This window comes from Anolis sagrei, chromosome 1 (genome assembly GCF_037176765.1).
Source record: "Anolis sagrei isolate rAnoSag1 chromosome 1, rAnoSag1.mat, whole genome shotgun sequence".
In the NCBI taxonomy this organism is placed as follows: Eukaryota; Metazoa; Chordata; class Lepidosauria; order Squamata; family Dactyloidae; genus Anolis; species Anolis sagrei.
The window spans coordinates 298,967,029-298,991,459 of NC_090021.1; the positions used below are offsets into that span (position 1 = coordinate 298,967,029).

The window sequence follows — 24,431 nt, forward strand, 5'->3', positions numbered from 1 at the left end:
TAGCAATAGTAAGAACTGACCATGGAACAGACTGGTTCAAGATTGGGAAAGATGTACAGCAGGGTTGTAAACTCTCACCCAACCTATCCAACTTCTATGCAGAACACTTCATGCGATATGCAGGGCTTGATGAATCCAAGGCTGGAGTTAAAATTGCTGGAGGAAACATTAACAACCTTAAATATTCAGATGATACCACTGTGATGGTTGAAAGCGAGGAGGAGCTGAGGAGCTTTCTAACCAAGGTGAAAAGAAAATGCATAAGCTGGGTTGCAGTTAAACATTAAAAAAACCCAAGATTATGACAACCAGAATGATTGAAAACTGGCAAATAGAGAGAGAAAACATGGAGGCAGTGACAGACTTTATATTTCTAAGTGCAAATATTACTGCAGATGCAGACTGCAGCCAGGAAATCAGAGGATGTTTACTTCTTTGGAGGAGAGCAATGACCAATCCCAATAAAATAGTGAAGAGAAGAGACATCACACTGTCAATGAAGATCCGCATAGTCAAAGCAATGGTATTCCCCATAGTAACCTATGGATGTGAGAGCTGGACCATAAGGAAAGCTGAGCGAAGGAAGATCGACACTTTTGAGGAAAATTCTAAGAGTGCTTTGGACTGCGAGAAGATCAAACCAGTCCATATTCTGGGAAATAAAGTCCCAACTGTTCACTGAAGGGAAGGATATTGGAGGCAAAGATGAAGTATTTTGGCCACATGAGAAGACAGGAAAGCTTAGAGAAGACAATGATGCTGGGGAAAATGGAAGGAAAAAGGAAGAGGGGCAGACCAAGAGCAAGATGGACGATGATATCCTTGAAGTGACTGACCTGACTTTGAAGGAGTTGGGGATGGCCACAGCCAACAGGGAGCACTGGCGTGCGCTGGTCCATGAGTTCATGAAGAGTCGGAAACGACTGAATGAATAAACTACAACAACAACATGGCCATGTTCCAGAAGCATTCTCTCCAATCTATTTCTTAGATTGCATTGATGGTTGCTTGAGAATTATGGTTGCTTGAGTTCTGGTTAACTGAGAATACATAATACGCTTCCCTTTTGGAGGAACATAAACGTCATTGTCTATGTGCATAGGCAATATTATGTATTGAGATTTCAGAATCTAGGCTTACATCTTATATAGACTTTATCTTGGTAAAGAATTTGACATGTTACAGAGCACTCAAACATAAGTAATGGAGGAATTCTATACATCTCAAATGGACATTTTGAGGCATCTCAAAACATAAGCTTGTTTTATCTTTTTTATAACAGGCATTGAGCTACAATGCAGTATCTAAAAACTCAAATATCAGATAATATCAGGTATGGTACTTACGTTAGGAACAGTTGTAGGTAGGTATAGGGATGCCCTCATTTAGCTAACCTTATCTAGTCTAGTGTCAGGATATACAATAGCTGAAATACATTTTTACTACAAATGTGTGGATCAGGAGTAACTTTTCATTGATTTTCTTTTATCAGGCACTTAGTGACAAACTTTATGAGTCATTTGTCCCTAGCTACTTACATAACACATGTGATAAGCCTGCTTGTTCAAGGCTACCCAACGTTCAACTGGGAATGTGATTTTACTGGCTTATTATACAAGGCCGCTACTCATCTAATCACATGAGATTTTGACTGGCTTTTTAACTGGCCTCCAATCAGTTATACATCTTTAACTGATCTCTCTACTTTCCGTGAGATGCTTCATGAATGACTAAGTCTGATTAAAGACTGCTGCACCAGTTAAGTACACCTTTTGGGATTTTCCCCTCTCTCTTGGCTAGACATTCTCATACTTTATTTTACATTTACACTTAGATGTTGACTTTTATAACTGAGTAAATATACAAGTTTTCTGTAATCTTTCAGTGAAGCATGCCGTTGTGAAGCATTTTGAAGTTTTGAGTTAATGTGTCCAAATGTTGTGATGTCAGTCTCATCCCCTGTATTTTTGTTGTTCATCTTCATATTTGCTTCTAGAACCAACCACAGAATCTTTCTTGGTTCTTAAAGAAGAGAACCTGTAAACCCAAAAAGAGAACTAGTTAGCTTAAAGCACAAGCTAAGTAGGCAGTTACTCCAAATATTTATCTTTCAAACAATAATTAGGGCATAAAGCATTAGGGGGACTATTTGAAGGGGCTTGATTAGCTGCAAATGCAGATAAAAGAAATGAGTCACGAATCTTCATAATCAGGTAAATTATGTGTTTTGTTTGAGAACAAAGGAATTTGAAAATGGAGTTGAAGTCTTTGAAATCTGGCATGAGAATGTGGCTTCCCGAGCTCTTAAATTGCTGCCTTCGTGTAGTAGACATGAAACAGCATAATCTGTCAAAGTAACTCCAGTGAGATTTTTAAATAGCTTTGTACATTGTAAAGAAACATGATTATTTTTAAAGAAAAGAGCTAAATGAGATATGTGCTTTGATCTGTATGAATGCCTAAATGGTGCTGTCTCCCAGTTTATACCAAGAGTGATACTAAGAGGACATCAAGAGGTATTGGTGGAAAGTGCTGTCAATTTAGGTTATGCTTGTGAAAATACAAATGTTTTTATATAATTTAGGATGGTTTGAGAATATTGTTGTTGTTGTTGTTATTATTATTAGAAACACAACAAGATTGGTACACAGCAAACAAGGTCACTATTCTGGCTGTTTTATTAGATCACACATCAGACAATTAAAATATCTAATGGTGAAGAATGCTGGAACATGTAGTCAGCAACAACTGAGTTGGCATTGCAGTTTGGCCACTTCAGTCCATAATATTTGCTTTTTCACACATTAAAGACATTGTAAATATTTTAATTGTATCTGGCCATGTTGTGCTTAACAGGTACTTTTTGTACCTGAAATTGAGAGACTAAATGGCATGCTTTTCCTTGTATATTATTATTTAATTAAATTAAATCTGGTTTTTCTCTCAAAATGAGATTCAGGGTGGCTAGCAACATATTTGAGAACAATGCAGATTTAAACTGTGCAAAAGCTATAACAAAAGTCCCAAGCATTTCAGATAAGCCATATTAAACCTATATTCAAGATTAATTGCCTTCCGTTTCCTATTGTAAAACAGGGCTGCTTGTTGTCTGATATCTCAGGATTCCATGTGTTTGTCATACTAGTTAGAGTTTGTTTCTAGAAGATTGTGTACTGTTTGTACACATGGAATATGCAAGCACTGATGTTGGGAGTTAATATATATTAAAAATGCAAGAAGAACCTGCCGGCTCAGACCAGGAGTCAGTCTATTCCAGCATATTTATTTTTCCACACTTGCCAGCTAGATGATTCTAAAAAAAACAACAATTATAAGAAGGACCTTATGTTTCCCAAACTTGATATTCAGAAGCATCCTGCTTCTGGCATTTGAGCTAATCATACTCTTCACAAATAGTTGATAGCCTTATCCTCCATGAATTTGTATTCTCACCCTTTAAAATGGGGCTGCAGTGGCATAGTGGGTTAAACCTCTAAGCTGCAGAACCAGAAGGTTGATGTTTCAAATCCGCGGGACTGGGTGAGCACCCGTTGTTAGCCCCATCTTCTGCCAACCTAGTAGTTCAAAAACATGCAAATGTGAGTAGATCAGTAGGTATCGCTTAGGCAGGAAGGTAATGGCTCTCCATGCAGACACCTAGGAGGTGCCTGTGGACAATGCCAGCTCTTCGGCTTAGAAATGGAGATGAGCACCACCCCCAGATTCAGACTTGACCAGACCTAATGTCAAGGGGAAGTCTTTACCATACTACCCTTTAAATTGTTCAGATTGACAACATTACTTCATTTTGTGGCAGTGAATTCCACCATTTACTTACATTAGGTGTGAAAAAGTATTTTTTCTATTCCAAATTGTCTGTCTTTCAGCTTCTAGGGAAAAAACCATTTCTGTGTCTAGTAGATTTATACTAGGCATAATTGTATATACCAAAATATTGTAAGCTTTCCTGGAAGAGGAGAAGTTCCAACTACAAATGGTGATCATTTGTGTGTACCATCTCCTCACCACCAGCTATGCTGGCTGGGCGTGATGGCAATTGTAACCCAGCAACTTCTAGATAGCATTTGTAATCTGGCAACACAGTCCTCATCCCCTTCTTCCTTTTGTTAATTTTGGTTCTCTTTTCTTCATGTTTCTCTGCTCAAATATATAAAGGTTCAGTTATAACCTGAACCTTATAAGAACTGCATAGAGTATTCAGGTTTGGACAATATATTATGGACAGTTTTATTTTCAATTCTTTTTCCAATTTTATCAATATCCCAAGAATGAATTAATCTTTTTCACAGTAGTTGCACACTAGGTCGATATTTTCTTCAGATGTCTGTGATGCAACCCTTATATCTATTTCTTTCTCCCATTTTTTATCTGTTGCTACTTGCTCAGGTCAAATTAGTGGAAGATTTTTTTACCCCAGTTTGCATCATTTTATACATACTTACATTGAACCATAATGGACATTTGAATGGACATTTTCCCACTTTGGAGGGATCTTTTTGCAAGCCTGTACTGACAAAGGTACTGTTCAACCCCTCTGGACAACCAGTGTGGTGTAGTGCTTTGAATGTTGGACTGGGAATTGGAAAACTGAAATTCGAATGCCTGTTCAGCTATGGAAACCACCTGGGTGAGCTTGAGCAAGTCAGATTCTCATAGCTGCAGAAAAAGGCAAAGGCAATCCACATCTGAACAAATGTTGTCAAGAAAACCCTGTGGCCATAACTTAGAAATGACTTGAAGGCACACAGCAGATCATTTGTGAACAAATAAAAAATTGCGCTTTCCATAGAGATCCTTAGAGGGTCTCACTTTTTATATCCCTCCATCTGATAAAGAAAATAAATATCTTGCAAGCTTGCAATTTGCATATCCCCATTCTAGTATCTTTGAATCATTAATGGCTAAAAATGTAAAGCTGACTAAGAAAATATAAAGTTGAGCTCATTTATTAAGAATAGCTATATTTGTATAATGCCCTTTGTGATGAAAAGCCACCAACATAGATATAAAATAAAACAGTAAAACTGTGTAAACAAAAGCATTAATAAAACAGTTAAAGCAAGAGTACTAAAAAAATTCAAAGCCTGGTTGTTATGCCTTAACATCTTTTCACAAAGTCAAGAGAGTGGGAGCCAATTGCAATTTCAGAGAAGGCATTCCACATTTTGGGAGCCACCCAGGAGAGCCTTTTCATGTGTTCTCAACAACTGAGCCTGTGTGGGCAGCAGTGTAGATTTTAATGATCTAGTGGGTTCATCACAAGGCAGATGGCCTTTCATATTTAGTGTTCACAATTTCCGCTAGTGGTTTAGAAGGAAAATCTTCCCTGGAGTCAGGACTTACGTTGCCCCTCATGTTTGACCTCCTATGATATAGGATTCATAGACAAATATATTAGGCTTTTTAATTTAAAAGAATTGCATTAGCCACTAAGATGAGTCCAGTCTGAATTCACAATGCTGGTAATGACATTTACAGTCCTAAATGGCTTGAAATCTTAATACTTGAAGAGGCATCACATCTCACAATGTTTGAGGTCTACTTATAGGGGTATTCTTCCATAAGGCGATAATCTCCTATATCAGTAGTTGTCAACTTGTGGGTCCCAGATGTTTTGGACTCCAACTCCCAGAAATCCTAACAGCTGGTAAACTGGCTAGGATTTCTGGGGGTTGTTGGCCAAAATTCCTGGGGACCCACAGGTTGAGAACCACTGTCTTAGAGAAAAGCATTGTCCTCGTCTTTCTGATGAACCAATTAAAATATGCTTCCCTTGAAGGCCCAATTGGTACCTATATCGCTGTCATTCTGGTGCCAAATGCAAAGGTTTTTTTTTTACAGAAACTTTGGGACTTCAGTAGGTTTACACAGATCCATATATGTGCATGGGTTTGAATTGTTGTACAAAAATTTAACTTGTTTTATTCTGCTGTCTTAGAAGAGGCAGAAAAGTCCTTCTTGACAAGTTGAATTAGTAACTCCTTTTCCAAGTACACTCAAATGTTAATCCCACAATACTGAAAAAGTTATCCTGAAGACTTGGATAGGTTAAATCTGTGAAACATGGAATAGCACCATTTATTTATTTGTTGTATCAGAAGCGAATAGCGGGTACAGTTGTAATGTATTTTAAGAAACACAAAGTTTAAAAAACTTGGCATTATACTAAATGTCCTGTGATCAGTAGCTAGCCACTTGGAGTGCCTCTGGTATTGCAATAAGGCTCTACATCTCGTGGTGCCAGAGTGCAGTCTGTACAATGTCTTCCAAGTCACCCAGTTTTCTGTGTGCCCAGGGGGGAGTCTTTCATTCGGTATCAGCTGTGGCTTGAGGTTCTGGGTTTTAGCCTGCCACTTTTGGGCTCTCGCTTGCTGAGGTGTTCCTACGAGTATCTCTGTAAATCTTAGGACACTATTTCTTGATTTAAGGTGCTGGTGTGCTAGCTGATATCCAAACAGCGGGTGGACCGGAGATGTCACTACCTTGGTCCTTTCATTATTGGCTGCTACTTCCCGGCGGATGTCAGATGGTGCAATACCGACTAAACAGTATAATTTCTCCAGTGGTGGAGGGCGTAGACATCCTGTGATAATGTGGCATGTTTCATTAAGAGCAACATCCACTGTTTTAGCATGACGAGATATGTTCCACACTGGGCATGCTTACTCAGCAGGAGAGTAGCAAAGTGCAAGGGCAGATGTCTTCACTGTGTTTGGTTGTGATCTCCAAAAGTGACCAGAAGCGACTTGCAACATAGTACTATTAAACTGTTTTCACTAATTGTTATTTTCAATATTTTCAACCAGAAATTTTAATTGAAAGAAATAGCCTGCCTTTTTAAAAGTGTATACTCTCATGATTATACATGTTAAAGAACCTGACTGTCAACATTTCTTAGTTGGACTGAATTGTGATTCCAGTATTGTACTCTCTGTCACTATCCTGGCAAGAAAAACTTGAGTTTTCTCTTTGTCCTGGGAAACTTTTGTTTCCTCATGACTTGGAGAAAAGAAATACATTATATCGAACGATATACATGCACATAATATAAACCTTTTGTAGAATCAAGTTTCACATAGAATCTGGATTCTTTTAGGCCCAGGACTTAGCATTCCCCCCACTCAGGTTACATACTATTCTGGTGAAAACAAATTAAACGGGCTGCAAAAAATGGTTAAGAATTCCAGCTGTCGGGTTCATCTGGAGTTACTGTGCTTGTCATCCTGATTATCTGGTTTCCCCTTAAACATCCAAGAAAAATAACTGATAGGTTTCCAAGTCATTTGCTTCATTGGCGAACCACTCTTGTAGTTAGAAAGCATTCCTTACATTTTATCTCCTTGCGATTTATCTAAATCTCCTTTCCTGCACTTTATTGCCTATTCTCCAACAGTGTGAAGTAGCTGAGAGCAATTTCACTCCATCATTTTGCTTGTCTTTAAAAACCTTATAAGAGTGTAAAGTCGGAAGGGTCCTGAAGGTAATCATATCAATACCTTTAACAGAATAGCCCCTCTCCTCCAGGAGATGGAGTGTTGCAAACAGCGATCAGGGACAGTTAATGTGTCCTTTGCCTCCAGGGTGAAGATGTAGGATGCGCAGAGAAATTTCAAACAAGTACACTGCAAAAGGCTACAGGGCAAATAATGTCTGTGTGTCCTTGTTTTCCCATCTCTTTGTGATCCCAGTTACAGAACTGGTTGGATGTTTGCATGAAAAATGACTCCTTGAGATCATAATGCTCCTATAAGGTGATTTTGAGGATAATCGCCGTGTTTCAACATAGTCACTTAAAAGAGAAGCAATAACATGAAACTGATGAGGTAGAACTCATTGGCACTTTCTGATTATGTTAAATTTGGGCTTAATTCGTTGAGAATATGTCCTTTTTCCTCTATATAAAGTATTTGTCACTAATCCAATATAAATTCTTCCTGGTTATGCTAGCACATTATCAGTGATTCCAGCTTGGCATTAAGTCTCACTGATTTTATCGTACATATGTTTGACTTCTGCATAATATAATATTTGGAGTCTACATGAAATGTGATACATGCAGTTATGGACACTTTGACACCCTCTTTTCAAGCTCTATCTCTTTTTGTGCAGCATGTGAGTATGCATTTATGTATAAGGGCTTGAATACCCTAATGGCACTATCTTTGTCAGCTCTTGGAAGCTAAGCAGGATTGATCCTAGTTAGTACTTGAATAGGAAATTCCTAATAAATATCAGGTACTGTAGGTCATATTTTAGAGGAAGGAATTTGCAAAACCATCTCATAGTATTCCTTGCCCAGGAAAGTGCTACAAATTACTTGGAGTTAACAGGTGACTTGAAGGCATCCACACTTATCCACATCCATGCATAACAGTTTTAGTTTCATTGTGGCTTTTAAATTAACATAGTCTAGGTGTGAACACTAGTGCCAAAGGGTTAGTGGACCAACACGGGTGTTGTTTGAACCATGATAAGCTGCAACATCATTCCAAGCAACATTCAAAATAATCAGAAGTTATTTTAGATCATTTTTAGATCAGAGTTTTTGTTTGTTTTTCTGTTTGTGGATTGGGAGCTGAAACAGACCTTAGAATGCCATTCTTGGCCATGATATGTGTTTTGGCTGCTAGAGGGGGCGGGGGAGGTATTTAACTGAAAAAAATATTCAGGATCCAAAAAGGTTATAAGAGCTTCCTGCCAACCATGTTTCCCTGATTTCTAGCCTGGATGTTTGTCTGTAAAAGCATATGCCACAATAAGAAATAAGGGATATATATGCCTGTTTTTTGGTCACTTTTCCAGTCAGCTCGATATTTTTGAAAGTTGCACTTCCCACTTTGATATGTTAAAATATTTTTGAATGTATTTTCCCTCAAAGTATGCATTTCTAAATGACTTTGGTCTGAAATACACACTTTATGCATATTTTGGTACTTATTTATTTAGGTCAAGAACTAAATACCATAATTCAAAGAAATGCAATCAGATCAGCATGCTTCAGAAAGCATACTAAATGAAACCCTTGAGTATCTCTATTGACAACAAATGTATCATTAGTATACTATGGCAGGGGTGGGCAACTCCAGAAGGATAGGAGGCAATTTTTTCATCTATCCCTTCTGAACAGGCTATAGTTTTGCACCAAACATGACATCTCACTTCCAGGTATTATTTATGCATATTTGGGGTTATTGTAGGTTTTTCGGGCTGTATGGCCATGTTCTAGCAGAATTCTCTCCTGACGTTTCACCTGCATCTGTGGCAAGCATCCTCAGAGGTTGTGAGGTTTGTGGAAACTAGGAAACTAGCAAATTTTCATTTAGTGTTGCAATGGACATTGTAGATTCATCACACTAGAGAAAAAATCCACTTAAAACCTGGTTTCTGCCATGTGCAGAATTGTGGGGTTTGTAGTCTATAAAGCCCTAAACAGTTCCAACCCAGTTTACCTGTCCGAACGCATCTCCTTCTATGAACCATCTTGGAGATTAATATCTTCCGGGGAAGCCCTGCTCTTGGTCCCACCTCCTTCGCAGATGCAGTTGGTGGGGACGAGAGATTGGGCCTTCTCAGTGGTGGCCCCCCAGTTTTGGAACTCTTTCCCCAGTGAAATTAGCTTAGCACCCTCCCTCTTGGCTTTCAGAAAGAAAGCAAAGACATGGCTGTGGGACCAAGCCTTTGGTTAGTGAGCAGTGTAAGAAATGAATAGGAAATATGTGCAATTGACAATTGGAATGGCTTTGGATAATGATTCTGCCTATGTGTCCTGGTTTAATATGGTTTTAATAGTTTTAATTCATAGTTATGTTATTGTTTGATTTTTTCCTTTGGTTTTTCACATGTATGTTTAGCATTGCATTTTGACATGTGTATGTTGGAAACTGCTTTGAATCCCTCAGGGGTGAGAAAAGCGGTATATAAATATAGTAAATAAATAAATAAATATTAAATAAGGATGCCCTGATTAGCATTTAGTGGGCACTGCAAGTTCATGTAATTAGGCAGCTTAGTGTAGTTCTTCCTAGACTTAATGTTCCATATTAATAACTCGCCATAGCAACTACTAAGATTTAACTTACTATTATTTTATCTGTTTTTTAAACAAGTCTATTTTCAATATCAGTAAGTTTGTCCACACATGTATATTTGAAGAATAATGTTATGATTTCTGCTTTCTTTCCATAGACAAAAACAGTTGGCTTGCTTGATGCAGACGTATATGGGCCTTCCATACCAAAAATGATGAATCTGAAAGGAAATCCAGAAGTAACACCAAGTAAGTCACATGGATATATGGCCCTTTTAATATTTGGAGGGAGTGTGAACTGTTGAATAGAGTGCAATTTTATGACACATTTTGAAGATGCAATTATTCAGAGCAGCGACAATAGAATAGGAAACAGTTATTTAAACAAATGGCCTCAGTTATTAACATTTTCATTAACACTTTGATTATCTGCTGTCATGCATTGTAGATAGGGCTGCCTTAGGCAACTTCTGTTCAGAATGCAACTAACTGAAGTTGGTATTACTGGAGAATTGACAGCTCTGATCTGCCCAATAGCAAGTTTCAGTATGGCCTGGAAGATCACTTTTTCGGCCAGACACTTTATGCTATCACCTAAGAAAACTGCCAAAGGAAGCCAGAAAGATTGCTGTGTCCCAGGCCAGGCAGCATGCATTGTTTCTTTGTGGAGTAGACCAAAAAGCTCTCTCTCTTTCTCTCTTTCTACCCAGTATGGAAATGCAGCAGGCAGATGAAATCCAAGCATAGACCTCCTACCACCAGCAGTATGTTTGACTTCCATGCTAAATAGGGGACACACTTTAATCTCATTTTCACCTCCTCCTGTGCCTGGCCTTTTCACATTGTGATGAATAAGCAGACATTGGTTGTATCAGCATAGATGCTTCCAACTCCAACTGAGAACCTTGTTTGCACATACATGGGTTGCATAGAATGGATTCATTTGAATAGATGTTTCCCCTTCTAAAGTGTGAATTGCTAGGCGGGATAGGAGGAGCAGCCTCCCTGTTCTCCTTGCAATTACTCATCTGAATAATGCTTGCTGAATTATATATGTAGTAAAGAAAGGGGCTAACACTGTCATTTCGCATATCCTTCTCATATTGTGCTAGAGTAGAGAACTGTGACATAGTTGTCACAACACACAAAACTGAAAAAAAAATCTATATTTTACTTATTTTACTGGTGTATGAGCAGACAGTAGAAGAGAAAATAAAGGTATGGATTTTACAGTAGAATATGCACATATGGCTAGTATTAGACCCCATAATGAATTAACCCATAATAAAATCCTGGAAATGTATACAGGCTAATTATGAAATCATCATTTTTATCTTCTACCTGATTTTCTAAGTGTGCATATTATTGTGGCATGATAGTTCTTAATGGGTGAGTAAAATAATTTTTGTGTGTACTTGATTTTATAAAAATGCCTTTAAGTCCTAAGGGATGGGAAAACCTACATTAATGTAAAAGGTTTGATCTTATTGTAAAATCATGAATAATGGAAAATTCTGAATCTGATAAAGATCTATATGTAAAATTCTGGAAGGTGAGGATGTATGAATATGTGAGTAGGAAGCACAAGAAGTAATTGGATTCTGGAGTGAAGCCATTAACATTAGTGTGTGTTTTGGCAATCCACAAAAGATACAAGTATTCATTTCCAAAATACATATCCTCTGACTGAAGACTTTTTCTTTTACCATATCCTATGTGGAACAGCTTCTATCCACTTCAAATTCCTAAAATAGGCAAACAAAGTAGTCAAATGAGTAAGATGGGAAATCTTAAGTATACAGTGTTCCAAAGGTCAAGTTCTAATCTTGTTGAAAACTCAACAGTTACAGGGACTCCTGCAGGTAGTTACGATCTGTCCATTTACGTACAGGGACAGTATAGTTACTTTCAGAAATCTATATACATATATGTAGATGTCCCTAACCAAGCTATTGTAGGCTAACATGGCTGAACTCCTCTGAAAATTACATTACAAAATATTACATTACAAATTACATATACAATTCTATGCATGAATAACATTTAACCCTGGTGGTACATGGTGAAAAAAATCCAGGACATTATATTTATTCCTACCCATATGTGTCTGATTTCGGTGTTGACCATCTGGTGAGGTCCATGTATAAAGCCGTCTTTTAGGTTGTTGGAAGAGAGTGTTTGTTATACACAGCGAGTTTTCCTGGCAAAATTCTATCAGCCTGCGTCCCGCTTCATTTTGTTCTCCCAGACCATGCTTGCCTGTGATCCCTGTTGTCATTTGACTTCCCACCTTGGCATTCCAGTCTCCTGTAATGAAAATAATGTCTCTTTTTGGTGTATTATCCAGTAGGTCCTGCAGATCCTTATAGAACTTATCTACTTCTGCTTCTTCAGCAGCTGTGGTTGGGGCGTATATTTGGATCACTGTTATGTTGAGAGGCTTTCCTTGCACTCGAACTGAGATCATTCTGTCATTTTTTGGGTTGTATCCAAGCACCGCTTTAGCGAATTTCTTATTAATTATGAAGGCTACTCCATTTCTTCGATGTTCCTCTTGTCCGCAGTAGTAGATCTGGTGGTCATCTGATGTGAAGTGGCCCATTCCAGTCCATTTCAGTTCGCTGACCCCCAGAATGTCTATCTTTAGTCTTGACATCTCACCAATAACAACATCCAATTTGCCCTGGCTCATAGATCTTACATTCCAGGTTCCTATGGTGTGTTGATCTTTAGAGCATTGGATTCGTCGTTCACCTCCAGTACCGTCGGCCGCTAGCCTTCCTTTCGGCTTTGAGCTAGCTGCGTCATCACATCTGGGGCTAGTTGAACTTATCCTCTGCTCCTCCCCAGTCTTCCGACCTGGGAGTCCCATCTTCCAATGGCATACCGACATATCTCTGGTTGTACTGGTCCATTTAGTTTTCTTGGCAAGGATACTGGGGTGGTTTGCCATTGCATTCCCCAGGGATCACTGTTGGTCTGACCTCTCTGCCACGACCGTCCCGTCTTGGGTGGCCCTTCACGGTTTCGCTCATGACATCATTGAGGTGCTCAAGCTCCAGCGCCACAACAAGGCAGTGATCCTTTGCTGGAAATCAGAAGATGCTTACTTCTTGGGAGGAGAGCAATGTCCAGTCTCGATAAAATAGTAAAGAGTAGAGACATCAGACTGGCAACAAAGATCCGCCTAGTCAAAGCCATGGTATTCCCTGTAGTAACCTACGGATGTGAGAGCTGGACCTTAGGGAAGGCTGAGCGAAGGAAGATAGATGCTTTTGAGCTGTGGTGTTGGAGGAAAGTGCTGAGAGTGCCTTGGACTGCGAGAAGATCCAACCAATCCATCCTCCAGGAAATAAAGCCCGACTGCTCACTGGAGGGAAGGATACTAGAGACAAAGTTGAAGTACTTTGGCCACATCATGAGGAGATAGGAAAGCCTAGAGAAGACAATTATGCTGGGGAAAGTGGAAGGCAAAAGGAAGAGGGGCCGACCAAGGGCAAGATGGATGGATGGCATCCTTGAAGTGACTGGACTGACCTTGAAGGAGCTGGGGGTGGTGACAGCCGACAGGGAGCTCTGGCGTGGGCTGGTCCATGAGGTCACGAAGAGTCGGAGACAACTGAACGAATGAACAACAACAAACCCATATGTGTTCTGTAGATATGAACACAGAAAATGGCTGGAAAATATCTTATTTTGTGCTCAAAAATTTCATAATTGTTCTGCACTAGATCTGGTATCATAGCCATTGTAGATATTCTAATCTACTTCTGCATCCATGGATATTAGGTATGGGTATGTGTTGCTTATGGTAACTGCATATAACTGTAATAGGGGGCTGTCAGGAACATTGACATACTTGAGTTTTTCCAAATCAGTAGCATCCCAAATCGGACTTAATTTTATTAAGGAGGACAAAAATCTTAATTAAATCAGAAATGTGAAGGAATATTTAGGGCAGCTATCTTAATACTATTGTTGTAATTGGGTTTCTATATTAAGAATCTGGAAAGAAATGAGACTCTTTTCAGTTGCTTGTACTATGGTAATTTGCTAGACTGACATCTACATTTGTCACAAGTCTAATTCTGTACATATCTTTTTTACTCTCTTTCTGCTGATGTATTTGCTTTGATTTTGTTGATGCTGAACTAATGTTGCTTGCAATCAAAATAACTTTGTAAGATCTTGGCTTCCTATACTGAAGACAGTATAGCTTTTTTTGGTCAAAATTTGCAAGACCTCAGATTGTAAATTAAACAAAAAGCTGTCTTAGAATGACTACATAGCTACCGGTAGATCCTCTTTGTAAGAATTGTTCATTTTCTCTATCAAAGCATTATACACCACATGGTTGGGTACTTGTATTCAGTGTTTTACTGGTTATATCAAGTATAAATACAATACATGTTACATGTTACTCCCCTGTAGGCGTACCCTAGTCTTAAGGCATCAATAAATATCCTGTACTCTAGGGCCCTATGTACACTGCCATGTGAAAATGCATTATATGGCAGTGTAAATGGGACCAAGGTTATATTTCAGCGGAAGGACCTGGCAAAACTACTAACTATTGTTTGTCTAAGAAAATCTTATGAAATTCATGGGGTTGCCCTAAGTCAGCAGGTGACTTGAAGGCACATGCCCACATGTGGCAGATTTATATTTATTGAGCTTTGTAGGTAGGAATTCAGAATTACTTACTGGTTTTTCATTCTGCTTCAGTAACAATTGGCAAATGGACTGGATGCATTAGAGAGACCTCAGCTCTTCATTACAATTGCACTGGACCATACAAAAGACTAGAGGTGTACACGGTACCCGTTTCTCCCATTTCATCTGTTCTTTTGTTCCTTTCGTTGCATACTGGAACACAAAACGGGCACCCCTCCTCCAGAACGAAAATAAGCTTGAAACGAAAGAAAGCAGGAACAAGTACCGTTTACTTGCCTGCTTTTCGGGCCATGTGGTGCTCCTCATGCAGCCACAAATTGCCAATTTGGCAGGAAGTTATGGTGCCCTGCCCTGCCTTTCTCTTGCTGCTGCTCCTGTAGAAGTTAGAGGTCAGGGCCAGTGGGGAAGGGATGGAGGGAATGTTTTTAAGGAGATTTTATTTATAGAAAGACAAAAAATCCCCAAAATTGGGGGATAACTCAAACGTTATAAAACTTGGTGGCCTAAAAGTGGTAGATATGCCCTTCATGTGGTGATATTCACCCCTTTAGCCCTAAAACTGAGAGGAAGGGGAACCTGGGAAAGCCCACCCATAGTGGCTAATGGGTTGAAATGTTTCATATTTTGGGTGCGGTATGAAAACACCGGAAAAACACCAATTTTTGGGAGGCACACGAAAACGAAAACAGGGAGCTTATGAATGAAACAAGCAGAAACGGATAGTGATTCTATACAAATGCATAAGACTACAAAGGACTTATTTCAGTTATTCTCAACCTGGGGTCACCAGATGTTTTTGGCTTACAACTCCCAGAAATCCCAGCCAATTTACAAGCTGTTAGGATTTCTGGGAGTTGAAGGCCAAAGACATCTGGGGACCCCAGGTTGAGAATCACTGACTTAGTTAATACGACATTCTTGTAATACAATAGCCAACCAGATGCCCATGGAAAACCTATAAGAAAGCAGAAGCATAGTAGCAAACAACTACTCATTCAGCCTGTAATTTTCTACCCATTTGCTTTCAAATATGAATGAACCTTTTAAATCCAGTGGATCAATCTAGTGGGGATTACACATTCTGAATTCATCCCTGTGTAGAGTTGTTCTAGAGGTAATATTTTGAAAAGCAACACCTAAGAGTGAGTGATAAATAAGGAAATAAAGATGAACTCTGGTCTACATGGCATGTCTCTAGAAAAGTGAAAGACGTGACTTACAGTCCTTACTGTGAAGTGACGCATTCCTTAGGATGGTTTGTAGTACAAGAGCATTTTGGCAGTAACCAGTATTTAAAAGCTTCCAGACCCTTATATGCAAATTGGGATGTTTTCAGACAAATGTTAATTGTCTAAGCAACTTCCCTTATTCACAATGTATATTACTAGAAGCAAAGTTCCAGAAGATGTTGTTGTTTGTAATTGTTACACCTTTTCTCACTATGTCTTTCATCTCTTTGTCACAGAAAATCTGTTTAAGGAAAGAAAAATGGAATAATAGGTGCATGGTGTCTAAACTGGTAGTGCCAGGAGCTGTTAGTTTGAGGGCACCTTTGATGTCTGTCTCAACACAGAGATGGTAGTCATCTGTCATGACCCAAGGTTTCAGAAACAATATGTATCTCACAGGGATATTCTTCTGTTTTTGTAAGGCCAACTTTGTTCAATCTTAAAATTGTTGAAGATGTTTCTCCCCCTAATGTGTATCTGTTAAACAATTATAGTTTAACCTTAAAAAAAATCTAAGGCTGGTTTTGAATAGATTTTCTTTGTATTTGAGTTGAGGTTGTTCTGTAGTAATAAATTCAACAGGCTTGGCTATTAACAAAAGCAATAATATTCTAGTTGAAGGGAGATAGTGGCTGATAGCTCATGTCCCTGTGTGTGCCCATTAATGTCTCAGGACAAGATACATGGACTTCCCACTCAGGGCTTAACATTTATAGAGCCAGCTTATTCTTTTAAAAAATATGATATTTCACTTAGGTGCTAGGGAAAAAGGTTTACCTAAATCATATATAGACTAATTTATGCTATGGTTAAAACACATACATTGATATATAGGTGGAAATCCTAATTGTTTCTTGTGTGGGATTGCAAAAAGAATATTCAGCTACTCTGTAAAAAAAAAAAGAAAGATAAAGTTTGATTTCACATTGTCCACAATTGCCTTTAAGAAATAATAATGTCTGGATTTCAGTTCTTCTTTTAATTTCTTCTTGTCTACAATGTGCTTCGTATATTTACATCCCATATAGTTTGTACAGCTGTGATTTAGTACCAGTACAGAAGTAGTGCTACAGCACTCCCCTTGAATGATACTGTGGTGTGTGATACCATTTTTTGTGGGACCCTTTTTGTATTTTTCATGTTGAGACATCTTGTGGAAGTGAGGGGGTGGATAATAATGATTTCAGAGTTGAAATATCTTAGCTAACATTACAGCTCTACAAAAAGTTGATGTTCATGGGTTGATGGATTCCTAAGCTTTTGTGTAAGCTCAGAAATACTCGTCTGCTGCAGTCTTATTTTTAAGTGCATGTGGAGGAGTAACTGCTCAGTAAGTATGCACTGATATATAATTCTGTAGTAGAGGAATTAATAGTTGTAATCATGCACTATCAAGGACCTCACCAACCACTTAAGTGTATGGGTTAAACCTACAATTGTTATAGCAGTTTATGCCTGGCTGGTTTAAATACCTAGGACTCAGTCCAGGACTGCCTGCATTTACAGAAAGAACAGGCTATGCAATCAAAGATCTTTTTGTGGTAGTCTTTCTGCTAAAAAGGGAAACCAGTTTTAAAACTGAACAATGACTTGTCCCTTCAAGAGTGTAAATAACGCCCAACAGTGATCTGTTTGGCAGTTAATATCATATATTTCCTTTATTTCCTTGGTCTGTAAAAGTATGAGTTAGAAAAACACAAAAAATTAGCAGTTTTCGCTGTACCATTTTTGGAGTTAGCTATGCTTCTTTGCTCGAAAGAATCCAGCAGCATGAACCAAAAAAGATAATTTGTAATATACATATTACATATGTTTTAATAATAATAATAATAATAATAATAATAATAATTCTTACCCACCTCTGCACATGGCTTAAGGCGGGTTACAAAATAATTAAAACACATAAACATTGCAAAAATGCCACAGATACACATATTTAAATATATTTCTATAAAAGATACATATTAAAACATATTGCTATAAAATACGTATTACAATACATAAAACAGAGATTAAACAAATGACACACATTTAAAATTCATATTTAAAAACTATCTGGGTAGGCCTGCCAGAAGAGATAGGTTTTTAGATGGTTTTAAAATTTTGACAGCGCATTTAGCTATTGGAGCTCTTCCGGCAGGTCATTCCACAATCTTGGGGCGGCTGATGAAAAGGTCCTGTGGGTGACAGTCACCATTCAGGTTCTGGCTGGTTGGAGTTGCCGCCTGCAGAGAACCAAAGTGTTTAGAACGGATTGTACGGGATAAAGCAATACTTTAGGTAACCTGGACCCAAACCATGTAGGGCTTTAAAAGTGAAAATCAACACCTTGTACTTTTTTGCCCGGAAACTAATCAACAATCAGTGGAGTGACTTTAGGATAGGTGTAATATGCTCACTCCTAGATGTTCTTGTAACCATTCTGGCTGCTGTATTTTGAACCAGCTGGAGTTTCTTGACTTGGTACAAAGGTAGTCCGATCTATAGCGCATTGCAGAAGTCCAACAATGAGGTTACCAGCACATGCATTACCATCTTTAGGTCCTTCAAAACTAGGAAGGGGCACACCTGACATATAGTTACGCTGTTACTTCCATCCACATAACAGATAATTGGAAACATGCAAGGGATCAATTACACGAATCTTGAAATATGTACTTTATTATTTGAACAGAATCGTTGTATCCAAATCGTTTCTTAAATGTCTTTTATGTGTTTGTGTTTGAGTGTGTTGGTTAAAAGGAAGGCTACAAGCAATTGGTGACAATACTGCAGTGTTACACATCAATTAAATCCCACCAAAAGCAGTGGACTTAAACATATGCTTGGGGTTCACAGTGAAACCATCAGAATACACAGAGAAAATTGTTGTGACAAATTGCAATCTGCTCTCTGTCTGCCCCTTTTACTTAGAAAAAACTAAAGTGAAGGTGGTACATGTGGTTTTCATTTCAGATTCTTCTAATAAACTTGTTGTGAAGTCTTGGCACCCTAGCACAGACTGCTAAACATAAAGGAGTAGAGATTTCTTAAGGAAAAAGTGTAACACCATATAAAATACAAGGGGTTTTATATCTCACATAGTCTGTTCTTTAATGAGTATAGGTAAAGCCTTCCTTAACTGAAACACTTGTAACTAGAGTTGTTTTGTATGCTACTTATATTACCACCTAATTTTGTATGCTACTTATATTACCACCTAATTTGGAATATAAGTAGCATGGTACATACTATATTTGTGAGGCTGAAGAGCATTATACTTCAACTCCTGCCATTTTCACAGATCCTTAGTCTCTTCAATCTCACACTCTATACACCGGTGATTCCCAACCTGTGGTCCATGGACCACCAGTGGTCCACAATAACAAAAATATGGTCCGCGGAAACCCTCTTATAGCGCCGAGGCTTATTAAATATGGTCTTCTGTGGGTGAGCAGATGGCGACTACTAGATGCCATATGTTCTGTGTCAGAAACTAGAGTTGATGTGCTCTGTCCAATGCAATTTTGTGAATCAGCACCCCAAATAACCTAACTGAATATAAAGTTAACCAAAAACTGATTCATATCTCTTTTGGTACTAATGTTGGAGAGTGGTCCCTGGTCAAGTGATCCCTGGTCAAGTGGTCCCTGGTCAAGTGATCCCTGCTGTACACCATACAAGTATGAAACAAATGAGTTGTGAGGCTTTGCAGAGAATGAGGATATGTGAAATGGTGACAATCCAAGCATAGTGCTTGGTATCAATCCACATCCAATGTGCTTATTTAGTGGACCAGGTAGAACTCCATGAAATGTAGTACCTGGTATAGACACTATCTTTGTGTGGATTGATCAGAAGTTGGGGAGTCACTGTAAGCTCCATGTAAGAGTGGAGGATGAAAATAAATACATAAATGAAGAAAACCTTCATATAGCAAATTTTGGTTAAAGTGGTTTCCTTTTCTTTCTGTGTTCTATTTTCAAGATAATAAAAATGCATTGTTGATACCTGTAGGATTTGGGCTCAGAGGCACAAATGAAACCTTTTTGCTATATATCCTAAACACAGAAGATCTTGTCTTATCTTGGAAACTGAGCAGATTGCAAGTTCTGTTGGCTGTATTTCAGAGGAAAGTAATAGTACAACCATTTCCGAGTATTCCTTACCTAAGAAAACACTGAAATTCATAAAGTCTTCATACGTTGACAGGCCACTTGAAAGCATGTAGGACACCCACAGAAAGCTTTAGCAAATTAAGGCAGCAAAGTGTAATTTTTGCTGGTCTTGATTAGCATGACTTGGAGCTTCAACTTTACAGTGAAATCATGCAGTTTGATGTAAGTGAATGTAGATCTTCTAGATGCCTTTCTAAAAATGTTCACAAATGATGGAACTAGAAGTAATTGTTGCTAAATATGTGTATTCAAACATTTTGTGTTCTAGAAAACTTAATGCGGCCTCTTGTGAACTATGGAATTGCATGGTAAGCAATCTATGGATTAAAATCGATTTTATGTATTTACCTTATATATCTTGCTCCTTATATCTTGTTTGAAAACTGGGCATAAATTATTTTGTTTTCTAGTATGTCTATGGGTTTCTTGGTCCAAGAAACTGCGCCTATTGTATGGAGAGGACTCATGGTTATGTCAGCCATCGAAAAATTGTTGAGACAGGTAAAGAGATGTTTAGTTTCATTTATATGCAGCAGGAAAGTAAATGTTTATTTCTTCCCTAATTATATATTTTTAAATGCACTTAAAATGTTTTGAGAAAAAAGTAGTATATTGAAAACACTATCACATTCATTACACATTCTATCTCTACTTCAGCTAATTTGCCTACACACTTTATGTGGATTTTAGCATTGTTTGGTATTAATGCTGCAATTAATGTTATGGGACTCACAAACTTAATCATTTCTGTGTTGTCCAAGGCTTTCATGGCCAGAATCATTGGATTGCTGTGAGCTTTCCGGGCTGTATGGCCATGTTCCAGAATGGAATGTTGGAGGAGAGGAAAAGAGATTTAAAGGTGGGCTCAAAGCCAACCTTAAAAACTGTGGCATAGACACCGAGAAGTGGGAAGCCCTGGCCCTTGAGCGCTCTCGTTGGAGGTCAGCTGTGACCAGCAGTGCTGTAGAATTTGAAGAGGCATGAATGGAGGGCGAAAGAGAGAAATGTGCCAAGAGGAAGGCGCATCAAGCCAACCCCGACCGGGACCGCCTTCCACCTAGAAACCAATGCCCTCACTGCAGGAGAACATGCAGGTCAAGAATAGGGCTCCACAGTCACCAACGTATCCACCGCCAGGACACCGAACTTGGAGGACAGTCTTACCTGGGCAACGAGGGCTCGCCTAAGTAAGTAAGTAAGAACATGGCCATACATCCCGGAAAACTCTCAGCAACCCATTAATCATTTCTTTCTAAAAGAGGAAGAGTCGTAACTAGGGGGAAGGACTGCAGAGGATATGCTTTCCATGGAAAACATTCAACTCCAGAATGTAGTTGAGAAAGGAAGGTTTGTGAAATCCTGCAGTTCCACTGACAGATGGTTCAAGCAATAGTGAGTTAGATAGCCTATTAATATGTACAGAGTAACTTTTTGTGTTCCAGTTATCGACCCAAAGCTTAGTCTAGTCAGTTACCGTTTGTTGAGTGACTTTGTGGAAGGCACTGCTGATAAGAAACAATAGATTTTACTTTCACAAGCTATACGTAATCCCACATGCCTTGTAAGAAAAGGTTCAATATTATGGTAGATCTTTTGCTATTGTTGAAAGCATCAGGTCCTCTTATGCTTCTCTCTCACTAGTACTGTATGCTGCATACGGTTTTAAAATAGGCAATGTATTTGAAAGTAGATTTACAAGGCCTAACAGAAACCTAATAGAAAAAAGTAGTGAAATATTGTCATCTTTGGATACAAACCCTATAAAACTGTGAATATATGACCTGAAATAATTGTGGAATGTACGTATACATTTGTCATTGAGAGTCTATAGTTATTCAGTCTAACTATAAACAATGTTAACCTAGTATAAACAGTGAATTGACCTATAATGAAGACAAGATAAGTACTGCTTTACAGAATACCGGCTGATATAGTTAGATGGCTAATGTAATTGGAGTCAGCAGACAGCAGCATGGTGCATTATTTCACTTCTAGGAACCAGAATGGTAAAGAGGTAGATTTATATGGACAGTGAATGTCTCTTTTCTGAGAAAAGAACTTTACAAAGTGAAAGAAGTGTGTAGTGCACAGTTAAACTTTGCCTAGAACAGTGGTTCTTAACCTTCCTAATGTCGCGACCCCTTAATACAGTTACTCATGTTGTGGTGACCCCCAACCATAACATTATTTGCGTTACTACTTCATAACTGTAATTTTGCTACTGTTACCAATTGTAATGTAAATAACTGATATGCAGGATGTATTTTCATTCACTGGACGAAATTGGGCATAGATACCTGATATGCCCAAATACTGGGGGGGGGGGGGAGGTTGGGGGGGGGTTGATTTTGACATTTGGGAGTTGTAGTTGCTGGAATTTATAGTTCACCTACAATCAAAAAGCATTCTGAACTCCACCAATAATGCAATTGAACCAAACTAGGCACACAAAATTCCAATGGCCAACAGAAAATACTGGGTTTGCTTGTAGTTTACCTATGTCCAGAGAGCACTGTGTACTCAAACAATGATGGATCTGGACCAGACTTGGCACAAATACTCCAAAATATACCCAAATGGGAACACTGGTAGATTTGGGGGAAAATAGACTTTAACATTTGGGAGTTGTATTTGCTGTGATTTATAGTTCACCTACAATCAAAGAGCATTCTGAACCCCACCAATAATATAATTGGGCCAAACTCCCCACACAGAACCCCCATGACCAACAGAAAATACTGGAAGGGTTTGGTGGGCATTGCCCTTGGGTTTTGAAGTGTTCGTTCACTTAAATCCAGAGAGCAGGAGGTGGGAGAATTTGCTGTCTGTTTCCAAAAACTAAGAGAAGGACAGGCGGAGAGATCTTCAGCCTTCTCTGCCAAAAGGGTTCCAAAGACAATCAGAAATATGTGTTTTCTGATCGTCTTTGGTGACTTCCCTGAAATTGCCACGCAACCCCTCAGGAGTCCCGACCCCCATATTGAGAAACACTGGCCTAGAATAAGGCTGTCAATGGCTGCTAAACATATAACAATTTGGTATTACAGGTCCCTTATACCTTGGGTTATTGTAATGCACTCCCATAGGGATGTCTTCAAAGAGTGCTGGGAAACACCAGCTTGGCCAAAGAGTCAGCTGGTGTTGGCTATAGGGAGGATACTCTTGATGCAACAGCTATGCTGACTGCTGGTATATATCTGGGCAAAATTCAAAATGCTAGTTATGACCTACAAACCCTATATAGCTTAGGTCTAGGCTGTGTGACAGACTGTAATTCAAGCTATGAACCTGCCCAAGTCTTGAGATCTGAAGAGGATTTGTCATTCTTTTCTGGCATTCTCACAGTTATGTTGAGGAAACACGGGATAAGGTCGTCTTGGTGGTTCCTTCCAGTCTCTTGGCCTCCCATCCTAGAAAGTCTAGACTGATGCCTTCCTTGTTGTTCTTCCATAGGCAGATGAAGACTTCCTTTTGTTTCAACAACCTTTTGAGGGATGATTGCTCATGGGGAAAGGGAGTGTGCTACATTTATCTTTGTTGTATAGACATGCTTTTAATTGTATCGATAGTCTAACAACCTTTTAACATTCGTATGGTGTATCTATTCTAAATTTTCAATGGCATTTTGGAAGAGAAGCACCATCATCACCTACTGATTGTGGTAATGGTTGCATAATAGAAGCAGAAAGGTGCTTGTAAGTTTTCCATAATTATCTACAGTTGTCCCTCCACATTTGTGGGTTCGATTTGATTATTTACAGATTTGATTTGAAGCGAGGAATTTCTAGCTTCTCCATTATGATTCCATGGCCTGCATCCAGCAGATGTTACTGCAGAATTGTATTGGAGAACCTAGAAATTTTAGATGACAAAGGATTAAAGGGATGTTTTCTCAGGTTACAAAACTGCAGTTCCTTTATTTTCAGTTTTTCTCTTGCCCTTACCCAAGTAAATGTGGAGGGCTGACCATAGTTGATCACATAGGAGCATGTCAGTCCGTTCTGTTTTCATTTCAAATTGTGGGTCCACCCTGTTCTGTTTTCAGGAAGATTAGGAGGGGGGGGGGGGCATTCGGATTCGTAATTTTGAACCCTGATTTCCCTTTCCATTTTGTTAAGAATCTTTCCAAAAATAGAACCGGGGTGGTGGGGGGGGGGGGGAGGAAGACGACTCGAAAACAGAATGGATTCTGTGCCGTTTTGCATACACCTACTATTGAAGTTAAATGCTGGGCCAGATCCAGAAGAACTACTGTGTTTCTCTTCTATGGAATTCTGGGATTTGCAGTTTATGGAGGAGCCTTTACAATTCTCACCCAGAACG

General features: G+C 38.8%; 1 protein-coding gene across 1 annotated transcript in view; it reads left to right on the top strand.

Annotated features, from left to right (window-relative positions):
* Positions 1-24,431, top strand: part of NUBPL (NUBP iron-sulfur cluster assembly factor, mitochondrial) — a 90,167-nt gene that overhangs the window by 17,203 nt on the left and 48,533 nt on the right. Inside the window, exons 4-6 of the mRNA XM_060759519.2 lie at positions 10,207-10,297; positions 20,377-20,416; positions 20,519-20,609. Coding sequence (XP_060615502.2) covers positions 10,207-10,297; positions 20,377-20,416; positions 20,519-20,609 — 222 coding nt within the window. The remainder of the gene's footprint in view (positions 1-10,206; positions 10,298-20,376; positions 20,417-20,518; positions 20,610-24,431) is intronic.